Below are 21,521 nucleotides of genomic sequence, written 5' to 3' on the forward strand. Positions count from 1 at the left end.
ACAAACCCACACGTTGAAGTTTGAGAAAATATTTATCAAAAAGTAAAATTAAAAGTCATTAGCTTGCAGATTGAGTGAATGAATTTAAGGGGTACAAATTGAAGGTTAAGGTTGCAGAATTAGGTATTGAGGGTATTTTGTGACTTACGGGGCACTCATAGTTAACAAGGTAACAACAATGTCCCTAAACATCCCACATCCAGAATCAACGTACAGCTTCGCCTTCCACCAGGTAAAAACTCAATGCTTATCTCAATTGAACATAAATGGAACCCATGCACATGAAACCAAAACAATAGAAACTAGAGTTATACCTGTCCGGTGGACGGGAAGTTTAATACTTTAATTCGTAAACATAGAGTATTAAATGCAAACACTAGGGTCGTGCCCAGTCAGGAATTTTTTCCTATGAGTTTGGAATTTTTCGGTGTTCGATTTTATTCCGAGTCCGTCATTCGACCACATAAATTAAATGCAATATCACAACCATAATAAAAATACAGCGTCAACATTAAAATAAAATTCAAAGTCAAATTAAATTAAAACGTTTCATATTATAATTGTTCCGTACAAGTTTCATGTATTGAAAACGAATCATAACATCTTTGATCGCGGCTATCAGAAAGAACTTATTTTCAATATAGAAAATGCAAGCATTGCTCATATAATCGCTACACATCCAATTAGTTCGAATATTTTTAAAGTGATGATAGAAGAAATCAAAATTAAAGGAGTATGCTCTCACGGATAAAAAATAAGGGGCGACAAGAAGAACTTGATTGGTTGAGTTTTTGTAATTGTACATTTTAAAAAAATTGATGTTTGGTGGTGTACGTTCCTCCGTTTCAAGCTTCTTGCTAGGCATTGGAGTTTTTTTAATAATATTCTAGTCGTTCAAAATAATAAAAATAATATAGATGAATGATGACGGCCATTAAACAAAATACGGTGCTACATTTATTATTATAATTAAAACAATATTTCTCTGAACGTATATTTTGTGAGTGCAAAGAAATTGACAAGACTCCTCATACCATCTCTCCATTGACGCCCTAAAGTTAAAGGACATGCACTCAAAGCTAACGAAAACAACATCGTTATCTCACTCTTGGTTTAAAAAAGCGTTAGGCGAGACAAGGCGTTTTGTTCCCGGAAAATAAGGCGAGCGCCTTAAGCGCAATGCGAAAGCTTCACGTAAGCAAGCTGCGGTGTATTATATAAAATTAATTAATATGTTTAAAATACTATTTGCTATGATTTAATTACTTAAATACCAATAATGCATATATAACATAGAACTATAATTAATAGTTTGTAAGTTTTTATTAAAATATTATACTTTAGCTATAATTTATGAAAGGATACTAACTTTTTAGTTATAATTTATTTATTCAAAGTAAACTTAACTTTTAATTATAATTTATTTATGAAAGGAAACTTAATTTTTAGCTATAATTTTTGAAAGGAAACTTAATTTTGAAAAAAAGAAAAAAATATCCCCTCACCTTTAAAATAAAAGGTATCTCCTCAATTATAGGAGATAATTGATATAATTTTTTCTAAAAGAAGGAAACCTAATTATGTATTATAGTTAATTAGGGTTTCATATTCCAGCCGACAACCCAACTTCTCCCAAACTTCATCTTCTCCAAAGTTCCCAACATTTCTTATCCACGAATTCTCCATTTCCAAGTAAGTAAACAATAAATCTGCCCCTGCTACGACCGCTTTCTACATAAAGCGTAGCCTGAGGCGAAGCGCCACCTCAGGCCGCTTCATGTAAATCTGCGCCTTACGTAAAATAATTCTAGTCGCCCTGACCGCCTCACGCCTTAGGCCTGAGGTGCGCCTTTTTAAACCAAGATCTCACTCTTAAAAATCATGTTTTTGTTTTTTTACCGGCGAACAATGAAATCTTTCTAGAGATTTCGTGACACTGGGTTCGCTCGCCGAAAAAAAATTGGTTTAAGTTACATATAAAACCGTAAATGGACCGGGTTCAGCCGAACCCGGTGACTTTTATGTGGCTCCGCCATTGGCCGTGGCAATAGCAGTGCTATCCATTTTCTGTGTAGCTAGACAATGCATCTTTTGTAACAAGCACCAACTAACCAACAATAACCGCCAAAATTATCTTTTGTAACCAGCATACCAAATCGAGACATGTATGAAGCATATAAATGAAGTGCCATGATCACTTAGGTTAACGAACTACCTATGTTGTATGAAGCATATAAATGAAGTGCCATGATCACTTAGGCTAACGAACTACCTGCACGCCGTGATGCACGGGCAAAAAAAATTGTAATAAAATACTAAGGAGCCATGATGATATTGTAGGTATTCCCGACATTTTGTTCTATGGGTAGTATTTAATTTAAATAAAATATAAATCAAAAACCTTGATAAAATGATTACAATTAAATCTTTCATAGAACAACCCTAACTTGGTAAACATGTATTTGTAAACTCAAGCAAACTTGCTGACAAAAAGAACTAATTAATCCCTAATTATCTCTTAAACTCTGAAACCTAGCTACTTGTTATTAGAGTTAACACGGGTGGGCCCACCAACTTGTTAAGGATTTACGTTACGAGTATGATATAATTAGAAGTGCTCCATGAGTAGAATTTCGGTTTTCTACTTTTCATAATATTGAGTTAAGTCATAAACGTTGCATTAGTGATGTATTAAGACCGAATGTGATGGGTTTAAGTGAAGGGTGAAAAAAATGCATGTTGAGATAACTAAGGAATTGTTTCGATTACCAGTGACAACGACAAAGACTCTTAAAACACCCAAAGGTCTTGGGTTTAATATATAGGATGTAAAAGAAATTTGTCTTTCAACGTAACATGTTTACAAGTTTGTGGGTTTACGATTTGTGAGATTTACTACTTTTATAGGTTTGGGAGTTGAGAAGTTTTAAAATTTATATGTTTGCGAATTTACAAGCACATGAGTTTCATGTTGACGAGAGTATATAAGTAGTAGTTTTAGACTACACCTTTGCAAGTTTAAAGTTTATGAGTATATGAGTTCTACAAGTTACAACTTGGAGATTCCATTTTACAACTTTATATGTTTAAAGTAACGAGCACTAAAACCAAATTACCCGGCGAGATTATAATTTAATCAAGCTACAATATTAAGCTACTTTAATCAAAGCTTAATGGCTACTAGCCTACTACAATGATGAACCATCGGCATATGACGCTAACCGATGAAATATTCACTCAATAAGGTATTCAGTTTTTTTTCAAATTATAAATAATACAAATGTTTCGTACACCTAAAAGTTCTTATCAAATTGATATTGATGGTTTTAAGTAAAAATGGCATAAGGAATACAATTATGTGTCCGAAAACACAAATGAAGTATACATGAAAGAAAAGTCAAAATCTGGCAATGAGGTCCAATTTTCTTACCGATCGTAACATCATCATGAACATTCCTAACCTAACCGGTGTTAAACTAATAGAATGTGCCAGTTCGGGCCAATTTATAATCCACTTTTCACAAGTTTCCTCGGGAACTTAGTTTAAGCAATTCTTCACAAGTTTGCTCGGTAGCAAACCTTACTTGCTCAAGAACATTCCTTATTTGATAAAGTGTAGTCTGCTCGGACTAAACACTTGGAAGATTTTAGATGACTATCCTGCTCGGTGTAGAATATCTTGCTAGGAGTGCACTGCCTTACTCGGAATCCACACTTAGCCACTTCTAAAGAGGTTGAGAACATTTCAATTATTCTTCAGACCCTACAATCTCCCCCCTTGAATGAAATAAGCTTAGATGCACCAAACATACCCAGAATGCATAAAGGAAATGGATTACATTTTCAAATTGAAACCAAACACTTGTCAAAATTACACATCAAATCCTGAAAAACGTAAATTACATTCCATAAAGGAAATGGATTACATTTTCAAATTCTGCCTCATGGGCGTTACACGTCAAAATACAAAGAAAAAATAAAGTTACATGAAGAAAAGAAAATATAAAAGACATAACAAATAATCTTCATTGTTCATGTCTATCATATATCCTCTTAATTTCTCTTTCATGCTCGTATCTTTTCTTGTTTAAAACATATGCACCTCTCTATTCAAACATGTCTAATTCAACATGAAAGTTATGAGAGATAGGAAGCTCGATGTCGACAATGTCTTGTAAATCACCTTGTTATTAGAGTTAACACGGGTGGGCCCACCAACTTGTTAAGGATTTACGTTACGAGTATGATATAATTACAAGTGCTCCATGAGTAGAATTTCGGTTTTCTACTTTTCATAATATTGAGTTAAGTCATAAACGTTGCATTAGTGATGTATTAAGACCGAATGTGATGGGTTTAAGTGAAGGGTGAAAGAAATACATGTTGAGATAACTAAGGAATTGTTTTGATTACCAGTGACAACGACAAAGACTCTTAAAACACCCAAAGGTCTTGGGTTTAATATATAGGATGTAAAAGAAATTTGTCTTTCAACTTAACATGTTTACAAGTTTGTGGGTTTACGATTTGTGAGATTTACTACTTTTATAGGTTTGGGAGTTGAGAAGTTTTAAAATTTATATGTTTGCGAATTTACAAGCACATGAGTTTCATGTTGACGAGAGTATATAAGTAGTAGTTTTAGACTACACCTTTTGCAAGTTTAAAGCTTATGAGTATATGAGTTCTACAAGTTACAACTTGGAGAATCCATTTTACAACTTTATATGTTTAAAGTAACGAGCACTAAAACCAAATTACCCGGCGAGATTATAATTTAATCAAGCTACAATATTAAGCTACTTTAATCAAAGCTTAATGGCTACTAGCCTACTACAATGATGAATCATCGGCATATGACGCTAACTGATGAAATATTCACTCAATAAGGTACTCAGCTTTTTTTCAAATTATAAATAATACAAATGTTTCGTACACCTAAAAGTTCTTATCAAATTGATATTGATGGCTTTAAGTAAAAATGGCATAAGGAATACAATTATGTGTCCGAAAACACAAATGAAGTATACAAGAAAGAAAAGCCAAAATCTGGCAATGAGGTCCAATTTTCTTACCGATCGTAACATCATCATGAACATTCCTAACCTAACCGGTGTTAAACTAATAGAAAGTGCCAGTTCGGGCCGATTTATAATCCACTTTCCACAAGTTTCCTTGGGAACTTAGTTTAAGCAATTCTTCACAAGTTTGCTCGGTAGCAAACCTTACTTGCTCAAGAACATTCCTTATTTGATAAAGTGTAGTCTGCTCGGACTAAACACTTGGAAGATTTTAGATGACTATCCTGCTCGTTGTAGAATATCTTGCTAGGAGTGCACTGCCTTGCTCGGAATCCACACTTAGCCACTTCTAAAGAGGTTGAGAACATTTCAATTATTCTTCGGACCCTACAATCTCCCCCTTGAATGAAATAAGCTTAGATACACCAAACATACCCAGAATGCATAAAAAAAATGGATTACATTTTCAAATTGAAACCAAACACTTGTCAAAATTACACATCAAATCCTGAAAAACGTAAATTACATTCCATAAAGGAAATGGATTACATTTTCAAATTCTGCCTCATGGGCGTTACACGTCAAAATACAAAGAAAAAATAAAGTTACATGAAGAAAAGAAAATATAAAAGACATAACAAATAATCTTCATTGTTCATGTCTATCATATATCCTCTTAATTTCTCTTTCATGCTCGTATCTTTTCTTGTTTAAAACATATGCACCTCTCTGTTCAAACATGTCTAATTCAACATGAAAGTTATGAGAGATAGGAAGCTCAATGTCGACAATGTCTTGTAAATCACCTTCATGTAGGTACTGAAGATCACTGTCATTTTCTATTACTATACGGGTCTTCCCCTCACCAAGTAATGCTACATAATCAGTCTTTTGATCATATTTGATCCCAATAATTCTTCCATATGGTATGACTTGAGCGTTTGACCTTGCCATGAACCTTGACATGAACCTTTTCATCATGATAGCTTCCATAATTGACCAACTAACGATGGTATTGCAAACGTATAGACGAAAAAAAGAACATAGCCTTCGTATGATCCCTTTCTAGTACCCTATCATTGCAAACGGATAGACGATGGAATGTTTAATGATGAATCATCGGCATATGACGCTAACCGATGAAATATTCTCTCAGTAAGGTATTCAGTTTTTTTTTCAAAACATAAATAATACAAATGTTTCGTACACCTAAAAAGTTATTATCAAATTGATATCGATGATTTTAAGTAAAAATGGCTTTGAGCAAATTGTATTGGCATGTGAGTTTTATTTATAAACCACATATATGAATCTTATTAATATACACAGGTTCGGTTAATTAAGTCAGTTAACCGGGTCACATATTTACCTGTACTCGAACCCGTAGGACACCATAATCTAACCCATGAGCATGTAGTCACGTCCCACTGCATGTTATTTTAAAATTACTTGTTTTATTATTGTTTTCTTAGTTTTAAATTTTTGAATGTTACTTTCTTTTTTATTGTTGTAGTTAATTTATTGGAGTGATAGGTAGTTTTCTAATCTCTTGTACTTGCATGTATTAAAAGGAAATAGGGGTGTACGTGGACCGAACCGGACCGGAAGAGAGCATGTCCGTGTCTGTCTGTTAAGCTTTTAACGGACAAACGGACGGTTCACGAACACTGTACCGAACGAAATTCATGTCCGTGTCTGTCCGTTTATATTGTAAACGGACGTTAACGGACAATAATGGACAAACGAACATTAATAGATATTAACGGACAAACTAACATGTGAACATTAATGGCCAACGAACACTAATGGACAAATATAAATGGTTACGTATTAATATCAAACATAAATCTAAACAACTTCACCTACAAATTTGGAAGTACACCGTATAACATTCAAATATACTTAACACTAAATATATTAACATAAAGTGGATCACTATAATATAAGAGACATTAGACGTGTGTAGTAATACAAAAGTGTGATTTATAAAACTAGAAATTTCACAATGATATTACAATAATGGATAGATCTAAATACTAACGATACCGGACGAACATTAGCTGACTTAATCGGACAAACATTACCGGACGCTCATGAACACTATCGAACGGACTTGGCCCTTGTCCGTGTTTGTCCGTTAATCTTACCGAACGAAAATTTTTGTCCATGTTCTTCAGTCTTGATGGCAGTTAGTTTCTTTATTTATTACGTCGTTCAGTTCAAAAAGTCATTCTGGCATCTGCTTTCAATGCTTGCTAGTAAACAGCTGTTGTCTCTTTCCTCTCGCCCTTACTTATCTTATAACGTACTCTTTACAAGAGTCGATTCAACAAGAGGAAGAAGAGCTTCTCCCTCAGGTAACTTCGCTACTTTGAGAACAGCGAGAATCAGACTTTAAGCTATCAGGGCTGTTTGCCAGAGCTAAAATCGGCTCAGGGGAAGGGGTTGTTGAATAAGCAAAACAACCAATTGATGCCGTTCTAGAAGAATTTCCACCTATGGATGAGAATTTGGAATTAGAAATGGATAATGCTATTTGGACTCCTACCGAAGCTGGGACACAAGCCCAAGGCATGGATCTGGTTCTAGAAAGAGTGGACGAAGACTTGGTTGAGCCGGGTTCCAGTTCGTTTATTAAACGGACGAACATAAACACACTTCTTGCCAATAAACGACCGGACGTTCGGTTCGCTTACAACCCTAAAAGGAAATATTATGAGAAATGAAACATGGAGTTTATAATTATGAAAAGTTTTTTGGTTAATTTATCTCAATGGATTTTTGGAATAATTAATTTGTCTATGCTAGTCTAACCTTGGCAAGTTGTAAAGATATACAAAATACATGTTTTTGGACCCGACCCAGAACCGGTTCCTATCCGTACCCGACCTGCGTGTACGACATGATATAGGATTTCTCCCTAAGCCGTACCCGGAACCGGAAATAAACGATCAAAACCCGACCCTACCCAAATCCCGAAAAACCTCGGTCAAATATCCGACTATACCCAGAACCAGTTCCTACTAGATTCTGATTCTTGAAAATACCTTGTTTGTGCACCTCTAGCAAGTTCGATGGTGTTCTTAGATCCGAGTCTATAAGCGTGATGGTGTATTTGTATCCTTTTGGAAATTTGTTACCCTATTGTTTGTTTGTATGGTGTGTGTATCACAATCGGACTTTAGACTTACCCTTTTCAACCATTTAATTTGAATTCTACACATTTCATATCCATTACTAATTGATAAGCTACCATTTACGATATTAAAGGAAATTAAGGTAGTGTATTCAGTCTCACAATACATTTATAGCAATTAGTATAACAACAACGTAAGGTCCGTTATGACCCTTACGAAATCTTGTTTATCAAACTTTAATGTGCAATGTCGAAGCACGAAATGAATCTGACCTGATCCATGACGATGTTTCCACGGATTTTCGAGATGAACGAACCACGTCTTGATCTTCTTCTCCGGTTGCTTGAGACCTGCAATGGTTTTTCGGGGGTGTGGAGGTGACTGCTAAGAAATCTAAAAGATCTCTTGTTTACAGACACAAAAAGGTGGTGGTGGCTCTTATTGAGCATGACCCCTTAATAAGGAGGTGGAGACCTCCTTATATAGAGAGTCTCATGGCCACCATCATGGTACCCCAATGGGCCTAGCCCAGTTAGGGTTACCTCCACAAAACCCCCTCAGCCCAATAACATTGTATTAGTCCATATAATAAAATAAGCCAAACATAATAAATTTAGGGTCGTAAAACCGGGTTTAGTACCATACCCCTACAAGCCCCCCAAGTCCAGCGTTGCTCATGGGCGCGCAAGCGCCTAGGTGGAGCGCTGGACTTTATGAGGTGTGTTAGGCTATGAGGCGGTTTTTTCCCTTTTCTTTGGCCTTGTCTTTATTGTCTTTGAGTTTTGGGAGGTTTTCCTCATGATGGTGACATGTTGCGGTCCTTATGATAATGATGGTGCCCTGTCATAGATAAGATATAGCACGCATCATAGTGGCGCGAGGCCTGATAAAAGATGGAGCGCGCATCTCGATAATAATGTAACATAACTTGCGCGCGAGGCAGCTTACGAGTTATGAGAATAATAAAGCCTGCGCACCAGGCGACTTACGGATCTATAAGAATAATAAAGTCTGCGCGTAAGGCGACTTACGAGCTATAAGAATAATAAGGCTTGCGCGAGTTGCGGCTTACGAGCTATAATAATAATAAAGCTTACGCGAGTTGCGGCTTACGAGCTATAATAATAATGGAGCTTGCGCGAGCTGCGGCTTACGAGCTATGAGAATAATAAAGCTTGCGCGTGAGGCGACTTACGAGCTATAATAAAAATAAAGTCTGCGCGCATGGCGACTTACGAGCTATAAGAATAATGAAGCCTGCGCGAGTTGCGGCTTACGAGCTATAATAATAATGAAGCTTGCGCGTGAGGCGACTTACGAGCTATAAGAATAATGAAGCCTGCGCGCATGGCGGCTTATGAGCTATAATAATAGTGGAGCCTGCGCGAGTTGCGGCTTACGAGCTATAATAATAATGAAGCTTGCGCGTGAGGCGACTTACGAGCTATAAGAATAATGAAGCCTGCGCGCATGGCGGCTTACGAGCTATAATAATAATGAAGCTTACGCGTGAGGCGACTTACGAGCTATAAGAATAATGAAGCCGGCGCGCGAGGCGTCTTACGAGTTGTAAAAATAATGAAGCCTGCGCGCGAGGCGGCTTACGGATTTGAGAATAATGAAGCCTGCGCGCGTGAGGCGTCTTACGAGTTGTAAAAATAATGAAGCCTGCGCGCGAGGCGGCTTACGGATCTGAGAATAATGAAGCCTGCGCGCGTGGCGTCTTACGAGCTATAAGAATAATAAAAGCTTGCGCGCGAGGCGTCTTACGAGCTATAAGAATAAAAAACGTAAATTACATTCCCTAAAAGAAATGAATTACATTTTCAAATTTTGCCTCATGGGCGTTACACGTCAAAATACAAAGAAAAAATAAAGTTACATGAAGAAAAGAAAATATAAAAGACAACAAATAATCTTCATTGTTCATGTCTATCATATCTCATCTTGATTTCTCTTTCATGCTCGTATCTTTTCTTGTTTAAAACATATGCACCTCTCTGTTCAAACATGTCTAATTCAACATGAAAGTTATGAGAGATAGGAAGCTCAATGTCGACAATGTCTTGTAAATCACCTTCATGTAGGTACTGAAGATCACTGTCATTTTCTCTTACTACAGGGGTCTTCCCCTCACCAAGTAATGCTACATAATCAGTCTTTTGATCATATTTGATCCCAATAATTCTTCCATATGGTATGACTTGAGCGTTTGACCTGTCATGAACCTTTTCATCATGATAGCTTCCATAATTGACCAACTAACGATGGTATTGCAAACGGATAGACGAAAAAAAGAACATAGCCTTCGTATGATCCCTTTCTAGTACCCTATCATTGCAAACGGATAGACGATGGAATGTTTAATGATGAATCATCGGCATATGACGCTAACCGATGAAATATTCTCTCAGTAAGGTATTCAGCTTTTTTTCAAAATATAAATAATACAAATGTTTCGTACACCTAAAAAGTTATTATCAAATTGATATTGATGGTTTTATGTAAAAATGGATTTGAGCAAATTGTATTGGCATGTGAGTTTTATTTATAAACCACATATATGAATCTTATTAATATACACAGGTGCGTTTTATTAAGTCAGTTAACCGGGTCACATATTTACCTGTACTCGAACCCGTAGGCCATCATAGTCTAACCCATGAGCATGTAGTCACGTCCCGCTGCATGTTATTTTAAAATTACTTATTTTATTATTGTTTTCTTAGTTTTAAATTTTTGAATGTTTATCTTCTTTTTTATTGTTGTAGTTAATTTAGTGGAGTCATAGGTAGTTTTCTATTCTCTTGTACTTGCATCTATTAAAAGGAAATAGGGGTGTATGCGAATCGAACCGGACCAGAAAAGAGAATGTCCGTGTCCGTCTGTTAAGCTTTTAACGGACAAACGGACGGTTCACGAACACTGTACCGAACGAAATTCATGTCCGTGTCTGTCTATTAATAAATTAGTTTGTCCGTTAATATTGTAAACGGACGTTAACGGACAATAATGGAGAAACGAACATTAATAGATATTAACGGACAAACTAACATGTGAACATTAATGGCCAACGAACACTAATGGACAAATATAAATGGTTACATATTAATATCAAACATAAATCTAAACAACTTCACCTACAAATTTGAAATAACACCGTATAACATTCAAATATACTTAACACTAAATATATTAACATAAAGTGAATTACTATAATATAAGAGACATTAGACATGTGTAGTAATACAAAAGTGTGATTTATAACACTAGAAATTTCACAATGATATTACAATACTGTCAATCAATCAATCAATCAATCATACCCTGTTAAGTCCCACCAATAGCAAAGCTATAAGTTGGGTCTGTGGAGGGTGGGATGTAGGCACACCGTACCTCAATCCAACGGGATAAAGAGGTGGCTTTCAGAGGGACCCTCATCTCTGTAATACATATGTAAGAGGCAATATATAGTAAATAATAATAATAATAATAATAATAATAATAATAATAATAATAATAATAAAAGTAATAATAAGATAATAATAAAAGACCAAAATAAGGTCAATAAAAGCCTTAAGGTGCTCCTTTCTTCTTAAAAATCTTTAACTTTAATCCTACTTCTCTAATAATTCCTATATATGTAAGAGGCAATATATAGTAAATGAAATAATAATAATAAGTTTCCCCTTTTTTAGTTCATTGAAAAAATTGGGGGGGGGGGGGGGGGGGGGTGGTAAGAATATTCAGGTTATAATTTTCTTACCATGAGTTAGCAAGATTGAAAGTTATTTTTTGGGTTCCATTGTTTGCTATTACACTGAAATTTCATCCTTTGCAAGTGAATCGGCCATGGATTCCTTGAGTCTGAGGAGGATGAATCTGGCCTGCTTATTTTTAGCCTGACAAATCAAAATGGTTTGAAAACCCGTTCTACGCTTTTTATTTTTGACTTTTATTTGAAAATCCGATTTCTGTATAAAAAAACTTACAAAAAAGCTATTTGAACACCCAAAATATTTAGGACTTGTGGTATGTGTTGAAGAACGTGTATTGATTAGTTTGACTGATGAATTGAACTGGTGGGTTTTAACTTTCATTATTGATGTAGATGACAGAGAAGATGAAACAATTAAGCAAGAAATCAACAACCTAAAGACAACAGGTTATATGTCGAGAATTTTAGCATCTGTTTGTTCGCAGCTTTTTGCATAAACTTTCCATATAATCAATTCATTATGTATGTAAGAGCAGGGGAAGCAACTTTGTAAGCCTGTTTGTACAAATCTCTTTTTTGCAAACTTAAACCAAGTTTCATTGTTGGTATTCTAACTCACAAAGTCATCTGATTATATATTCAGCCATCTTGATTTGATAGATTGGTGGAGCTAGCTAGCTAGCTATAGCTCAACTGACATTTTGAATCCTAAATTGACAAAACACATATCTAGAATTTGAGAATGCAACATCTCAAAAGACGATCATGTGGCTGGAAAATTTCCAATAGCCTTTTCTGCTGGATGTGCCACTGATTGTAAATGAAGTTGTATCCTTGCTCAACAAATCCAAATCCCAGGAATAATTCCACTTACTCTCATCAAAAATGAAACCTTTTCGGCATTGGTGTGGAGGCGGGCATTGTTAAGAGACATGTACCCTCCCTTTCATTCACCTAACTTCTTTTGGAGTCGACATAAAGATACAAGTATATATACCGGGTAGCATGGGACAAAGTCACCAATGCCAAGACAAAATTTCATTTTCAAATTCAGTATTTTATATGCCAACATTTAAAAGTTTATCTATGCGCATTGGCCTATACATAACTAAACATGTACAAAACCACACCACTAGGTGAAATATATTAAAACTTTTTAAAGAGAATGCAAGTGTTTGATCTTCTGAATAGCTTGTTTAACTTTAAAAGACGGTTCATCGTACAAGTACCCAAGATCCTCAACTTTTGCCGCCATGCTTGGTTCCCCAACAAACGCACGAAAAGAATCTGCAACCGAATCAGACAAAGATTCCAGATTGTATCCTCCTTCCAAGAAAAACACACACCGACCACCACACAATTCTTTTGCAAGCTGCTTGATGTTTGATGCCAACATGTAATATGTTCCTGTTGTGAACTGGAAATTGGCCAGCGGGTCCAATACGTGTCCATCATACCTGAACAATATATCGTGTTAAAAGTCAAACATTGCAAAATATGTCAAAACGGGTTGGGTCAAAAGTCAAAAACATACCCTGCTGACACAAGAATTATGTCTGGCTTAAATCTTTGAGCCGACGGTACGATGACATCATCAAACACAGTCCGCATGGCGTGATCACCCGAGCCTCCTGCTAATGGCAAATTAAGTGTTGTCCCTTCACCATTCCCGGATCCTATGTTATCAATTTTCCCGGTACCAGGGTAACTTCCGTCCTAAAACACCATAAAATATAAAATTAATTTGTTAAATTGCACTTCGAAGTTAATAAATATATAAATAAATAAATAAAAATGGACGTTTGTTAGTCAGTTACTTGGTGAGTTGAAAGAAAGAATATGTCCGGATCATCATAAAACGCATCATTAGTCCCGTTCCCATGATGCACATCAAAATCGATGATGAAAACCCGTTTAAGCCCATGGACCCGTTGAGCATATCGGGCTGCAATAGCTACATTACCGAACACACAAAAGCCCATGGGGCCCGTAGGAACTGCGTGGTGTCCAGGTGGCCGTATTAAGGCAAAGCCAATTGGTGGGTTTTGCGTGATTTTCGATGCTGCCACCTACAAGTTTATCAAATAAAAAATCTCAGTAAAAAAACAATAATTTACTAATAATCGGGCTTGTTTAGGATTGCGGGCCTAACTAAGCTCGGTATCTAAGGCTCATGCTCGTTTATTAAAATGAGCTTCAATTTAGAGGTGGCAGTTTCGTCCCGTTACCTATAAAACCAGGTCGATTCAGGTTTTTTATTAATCTCAAACGGGTTAAATAATTCTTCTAAAAATGAGAATTGAGTCAAACAGGTCAAATTCGACCCGTATCACATAGCTTAGAGGTGTAAAGAAACTGAGCAACTCAAGATCAGCTCGCTGAAAGATCAAATCAAGCCGAGCGTCAGCCCGAGCCTAAATTGAAGCTTATTTAATGAACAAGCACAGGCTTCATATATCGAGCTTGATTAGGATTGCAAAGCCTAAACAACGCCAATTATTCATATAAATAGAATAACTTTTATCTGGTAACATATATTACATAATAAACACTAGTATATAACTATGAAAAAAAAACTACAACAATATATATCATCTTGTATATAAAATTTATAATTAAAAATACATATAAAAAATTATATTATATGCATGTGTATAAAAAAGCGCAAATACAATAAAAAACCAACATACTTTCCGTTTTTCTCATAAAAGTTCCGCAACAATTTTTTGCACATAAAAGTTCTTGTACATGTTAATTTTGAACACATTAATGAAAAATAATAATTTAACTTAAAAGGGATTTAGTTGTCATTTACTTGAATGAATGAACATGCACACATTTTTTTTTCATTCATTTATGTTTGTGGACGTTCGTTTATGTTCATTTATATACGTTTGTTTGATTTGAATAAACGCATAAGTAATTATATTCATATAAATATAAACATAAATATATATGTTTGGATAAATTGTGATGTATTAAACTTGTTCGTTTGTGTTCATTGATGCTAACTTATGTTCGTTTGTGTTTGGTCAATTATGTTCTTCTGTATTCGTTTTTGTTTGTTCAAAAATGTTCATTTAAATTTTTTTGCTTTATGTTCATTTGTGTTTGTTTATGTTTGTGAATTGTTCGTTTAGTTTTAAACGAACATGAACAAAAACGAAAATGACCAGTCTCTAAACGAACGAACATGAACAAAATAATTCGTTCGATTATGTTCTTGTGTTCGTGTTCGGTTAAAGTTATATAAACGAACACCAACACACCCCCGTTCATGTTCGTTCGGTTCGTTTACAAGCCTATGACAATACCAAAATGTTAACAACTATGATTCACAATATTGGTACCAAACTTTAAATCCAACAAGGAAACTCAATATTGTAAAAATTACTTGCATCCTATCATTTGTAATTTTAATATGATGTCTTTGAGTTATATGAAATAGTGGTTGGTTTAAATTAAAAACAAAAAATCATGAGCAGGTTCAAAAGTAGCATGTACATAGACTTTTATGTGCAAAAAACTGTTTGAGGGTGGGTCATTTATGAGAAAACACAGAAAGTATATTGGTTTTTATGGTATTTGCCATATAAAAAATAATTAAATTACAAAAGAGCCAAGCATGGACAGAGCTCAAGCTTGAAAAGTTACGAGCCAAGCTCAAGCTGAACTTGGAACACATTTAAAGGAGCCGCACTCAAGCTCGGCCTGTCTCGTCTCGTTTACTACCCTATTGTTGGTTGAGATATTACCACATGATCAACCAAGGATAAGCCTGCTCCAGCAGCAACTAACGACTCCTGAAATGTCTGCATCGTTTATGATATTCATATGATCATTACAAGCATGCTTTGGTTATAAAATTAACATGATCAGCATATATGTGCATGCAAAGCAGTTTAAGGAGCCACATTTATGGCATTCTCTTACTGCGGCAGTCGCGTATGTGGGCCCGGAGCCGTCAATGTGTATAAAACCCTGTTCTGAAACCTTCTCCATTGCCTATAGAGAGAGATTTACAACGAACAATTAATTAATGCTAATATACACAAAAGAGAATTTACAATATATGAGTACTTATAGCACATATTTAGATGGCGTATACATGTGAAAATGAAAAAAAAGTTTTAATGTTAAACGAGCTTAAAATGAGAAATTTCATAGCATAGGTAAACAAATATCTGAAAACAAAATGGGTTGACCGGGTCAAAGCGTCCAAATTAGTTGGAATGGATTTGGACAGATCAACAATTTTCTCCTTTTTTCTAATATAATTTGCCTTTTTAAATAATCTACAAATAAAAAAATGTAAATAAGATTATATTGTTAAGATAATAATCAAATGTTTCTTTTAATAATTTAATTTGGGTGACTTTTGAGCTGTTTGACCAAGTCAACTCATTTCCTATTTAGGTAAGTTTTTTAAGTTATTCCCACTGGAAATATATACAACACACTCTAATAATCAGTATCTGTGCTTTTTATGTATGTCAGCATAGCATGTATTACCTTCTCAAGGCCAACAACATAAGATTTGGAATGCACGCTTGCAATATCTTCCACTGTTGCAATTCTAAAATCTTCAAGTTGAATGATCTCAGACCCTCGAAACTGTAAGCATAAAAATTGCATATCAGTATAATGAAATTTCAACTTACTGTGAATGATCAAAGGCTGAAAATCCATAATAAAAGTAAATGATTACCTTTGGAGTGAGCTCCAGCTTTTCAAGAGCGGTGACAATTGCAGGAACCCTTAAACTGCATTCGGGATGTGCATCCTGTCACGAATATCATGTCAACTCTCTCCAATACACATTTTCTATACAAAACAAAAACAACTAAATTTAAAACTGAAAAACGGACACTTTGTTACGACCGACCCGCTGCAAATAGGACATAAGTTTGTTACCTTGTTATGACCCATTGCAGGTGCGACGCTATAAATCACTTTTGCACTGCTCTCGTTTAACGAGCACGAAACAGAAACTTTCGAACATTTCTGGAATAATCGACTTCTCGTTAACGAAGCCGCACGAGGTCCCAAAGGAAGCCGCACTCCACCTACCAGAAAGATTGAAAATCCATATTATTTCTTTCATTTTGGTACTGTAAATGTTATGAGATCCATAAAATCATTATTATTTTCAAATGAAATTTAATTGAGGAAGTAAGATATACAATCTAATTTCTACTCAGAGGTTACTTTAGATGTTTTTATAATACTTTATGCATGATTCCTAAGAAGTCAGATGCTAGCAGGGAGCGCATTTTGGTTTGCTTTCTGTTATAAGTATTTTACACATAACGAAATCAGATGTCTTTATATTGTTTCTCACATAACTATAAGAAAATACAGATTTTCCTGATAGTGTTCACTAACATGAAAATACCCGAAACCGAAAATAACCAAACCAAAACAAACTTCCGGTTGTGGTTTTGCATGTAATTATAACCGAACTTAATAGAGTTTTATTTTAAACTTTGAATTTAACATACAGTGTCACCCACCCATAATGTATAATAATAATAACTAAGAAAAAATGTTAGCCCTAAATTCAATATTTTTAGCCAATTTAGTTTTTCGGGCCAAAATTTTGAAACCCACCCGAATGGCCGATGGTTTTGAACATTGAAGAAGCGAAATTTGGTTTTTTGCTGGGTAAGTATTACAATTTACAATAATCAAAAAATAAAAACTATGTATGTATATTCGATCAAAGTTTATACATAGATTACAAGCGGATTGGAGAAGCCAATGATGATAAGATAAAAGTTAAGAAAGTAAAAGAAGATGTTAATTTACCTCGGAGAAATGAACGATCTTGAACCTCCATTTTACTCACCAGTCTCAAACACACAAAATAATAATAATAATACTAATAATAATACAAGATATAGGAAGGAGTAGGGATAAGGGGTGTTTGGTTGGGGATTTTGTGGGATTTGTTGTTGTTTAGTAAATAGTGAATCGGGTCAATGATCTATTAATCTCTTTTGTTTTGCTAATGAATGTAACATTTTTTATGGTGTTTGCCCTTAATAGGTGAAATGTTGTGTTCAAATCCTAGCAATTCAAGGTTAGGGGGTTAGTTGGAAATTATTATTGTTAAAACAAATGCATCGAGGACATGTAAAATTAATATATCTTGTTCACATGATGCTTGGGATTGAGTTATGTTATTTATCGGGACTAAATAAGATTTGTTATATATGTATGCGGGTTTTAGTAAAATTATTTATACTTGATGTAAAAAATCTTCTTATAATGAAACCATATAGTCTAAACAAGCTACGTAACGGAGCTAAATTAGGGAGTTAGTGATTTGGGGAAGAAGACATATATAACAAGTGTTGGGAGAGGTATCAGTGGAGAGTAATGGTAACTCTGTGCGTGTGTGTGGGGGGGGGGGGGGCTAAATTAATTGGGCTACGTAATGGAGCCAAATTAATGAGTTGGTGATTAGGGGAAAAAGACATTGTATAAAATGCGTTGAGAGAGGGAACTGAGGAGAGTAGCGACAATTGTAGGGGACGCAGCAAATTGAAGTTAATGCGAAACCATGTTAAAAAGGTTAAATAAATCGTCTTTTAAAAGAAGTAGTTTTGGCAGGCAATCTAATGATCCAATCTCGAGTTTTTGTGTTAGTTATGAATTCATGATGTAGGGTGATTAAATCTGAAGTTTATGGTTACATGGGTTAGAAACATATCACATAAGTATATGATCTAGTCGAAAATCATAAGAACTCATTGTTGGCAAAGAATCGTGCATCAACACTAGGGATTTGGAGCAAACCTTTATGTGGGAGATTCATGGTGTTATGAGCTAAAGAGTAAAGACATATCATTAAATGTATATAAATTGTTGGAATTAACTAGACATGTAAAGTCAAATTCAATATGTGGCTATGTAGGTTTTGGAAGAATTAACCATATTTGAAGAATTTGGAGGTTTTAGTTGACAAGTTAGTCACTTGGAGCTGAGTGAAACTTGTTAAATATACCAAATACATGTCGTTTTGATTCAAAACATTACTTGAGCAATGATTATGATTAATTAAATGTGATTGGGGGTGGAGGGTACTTGCATGGTTTTTCATAGTTTAAACGTCTTAAAAATGTATTCGTGTTATATTGGGTTATCATAGTTGTGTTGAGTTATAAAGATGCTTGAATATGAAAACACTAAAAAAAATGTTTTGTAGGTGTCGTACCATATATCTTGGAAATCATACGCACATAGCTGGTATTATATGCGAGCATCAATGAAAAGCTTAAGACAAATTTTACAAGTTAGAAGATGTTACAGATGGTTAGTTGCCATCAGAGCAAGTACAATAATCCGCTAATGGTTAATGTGATTCTATGGTGAGTTGACATCGGAGTATGCATAACAACCCAGATTACATGTTGCAAAGAGAGAAACGTGATTCGTTATAAAGGCTAGTTAACAAATATAACCGGTCAGAAGATGATGATAAACAAGTCCAACATGAACTAACACAATGTGCTTCCTAATAAAACATAATAGGGCTCTCAAGTAAAAGATAAATATGGGGTTGGACTCTATAGCCCACATTAAATTGACACATGGGCGTGCCACGTCAGCAAATCATTAACGGAGTTAACCTCCGTTAGTCGCGGTCCGTTTAAAACAAATACCTTTTTAGTTGGGACCGCCGCCAATCAAGTTTAAAATTAGGACTGCTATTTACTATTATGACATAGTTTGAATTATTTAAAACCAATATTCCAAATATAAATCGGGAATGCTCATTCTCTCTCTTATAGTCATGTGTAGAGATTGCAAAATGCATGTTTTGTATTCACGTGTCTTCACCCTCCACCAATAAAGATTTGTTTTTCTTTTCTACTATGTATGTAGTTTTCTATAATGCATTTTCCTTTATATATAAATACAAACAACATACAGATGAATTATACAAAAATTTAGAGTGAATTATACAGTCATTTATTTAACGGTCAATTGAATCACTATAGGACTAATGACTCATCCACATCATCTCCATTCTCTGTGTACAGAAATCGTGGGGAGTTATGTTGTCATGCCCCAAAGTGAAGCTGGTACCTCACCCCCCGCCCCCAACACACATACGGAGACCACCGTCAGAATTAGACTCCGACTGGCCCAACCTAGACCCTTATATTTTATCATGGTTGAGACTTGAACCCAACCATTGTCGGCCCAATAGCTTTGGTGCCTCAAGAAAGGGCTTGAGGCCACACATTTTATCGAGGCCCCATATTTTATAATAAAACTAATATATTACAATATTATAATTAATACTTATTATATCACTGCATCCGTTTTCTTTTTCTTCCAAAGCTGGATATAACATAATTTGACGTTAGTAACTACTTATCAGTTTATCACTTTATAATCTGTTAATACAATAATATTTACACTAAAAGTGTCCTAATGATCGCTCAATTTGCATCAAATATAATTAGAAAGGTAAATTTTATATAAACATTTTCTTTACAAACACAAGATATAACTTTAAAAAAAAGAATAAACTCCGCCAACTATAAACATTTTAGTTTATATATTCGGTCTCGAGCTCGGGTAAAGGAGGAATCTTTATATAAACTGTTTTTTAAGGTCCATAACTTAATACTTAGCTTAAGGCCTCTGAAAACTTTGGGTCACTCATCCGAACACCTCCTCATTTTTCAATGAAGTATATAGATGTCATCAATCCAAATCTCTTCCTTTTAATAGAGGTGAATCAACTTTTCTTCTTTTATGTACTTGTCTGGTTCTTATACATTAACATTTGTTTTGAGTTTTAGTGTTTGTCAAAAATATTGAGAGAGAGATAGAGAGAGAGATTATATAAGATTCATTTGAAAACCAACTTGTACTCCCCTATAGAAACCCGTCATTTAGTCCTTTGATAAAAGCCTAAAAGGAGATGTCGACTTCCAATGAGAACAAATGTGAGTTGAGTAAAATTCCTAATTGTATATGCACCCGCACGTGTGATAGTCACACACCATCGACCAATATGTAATTGTAAAGGCCATTCACACCTTCGTAAAATAAAATATTTTTCTATTTGTTATTGTATAAATGTATAACTTGTAAATCAAGTGTTTGTTTTATGTGTTAAAATGCTCTCTTTCTTTTTAAAAAGTTACACTTTGGCATTACTTTTCTTATTTGAATAAATCGTTTATGAAATTCGTTTCCATGTTTGGAAATGTTCAAGCTAAAACACGTTCGCAAGTATCATGACTTTGAACCAAAACACTCTTTGATTGAACCAACTTGAGAACCTGTGAATATAAAAATGAGTTAGTTCGATGATACAGGTCGGATAAGGTTCATCAACTATTTTTGACAATTGCATACTTCCATTCCAAAACATACCTAATCGCATATATACCCACTCTTATTCAAATTTAACAAATTGACAAGATGTCCTTGAAAATTAAAAAGAAAAATTCCTAAATTAGATATCCTCAAGATTGTCCATCATAATCATAGAACTCAACGGCTCATCGTCACCATCGCTAGCCGGAATGGCCGCATCCTCTACCTCATCTACCGGCCCACACAACACCGACAGAAACTCGGTCATGTTCGTTTCACGGAATTTTTTCAAGGGAATTGAAA

At 34.9% G+C, this 21,521-nt stretch overlaps 1 protein-coding gene across 1 annotated transcript; it reads right to left on the bottom strand.

Moving 5' to 3' along the window:
- Positions 1–12,912: 12,912 nt before the first annotated feature.
- Positions 12,913–17,750, bottom strand: LOC143544356 (histone deacetylase 14, chloroplastic-like). Its single transcript, XM_077036483.1, has 9 exons — positions 17,685–17,750; positions 16,791–16,942; positions 16,585–16,659; positions 16,389–16,490; positions 15,810–15,881; positions 15,632–15,688; positions 13,694–13,945; positions 13,411–13,592; positions 12,913–13,333 (listed from the first exon to the last, which is right to left on the bottom strand). Exons 1-9 carry the CDS (start codon positions 17,713–17,715, stop codon positions 13,033–13,035), a joined length of 1,224 nt encoding a protein of 407 aa, XP_076892598.1. The 5' UTR covers positions 17,716–17,750; the 3' UTR covers positions 12,913–13,032.
- Positions 17,751–21,521: the final 3,771 nt, after the last annotated feature.

Source organism: Bidens hawaiensis, unplaced genomic scaffold (assembly GCF_021521415.1).
Source record: "Bidens hawaiensis isolate Kalapana, Puna unplaced genomic scaffold, B.hawaiensis_p1.1 tig00000888_1, whole genome shotgun sequence".
Classification (NCBI taxonomy): domain Eukaryota; kingdom Viridiplantae; phylum Streptophyta; class Magnoliopsida; order Asterales; family Asteraceae; genus Bidens; species Bidens hawaiensis.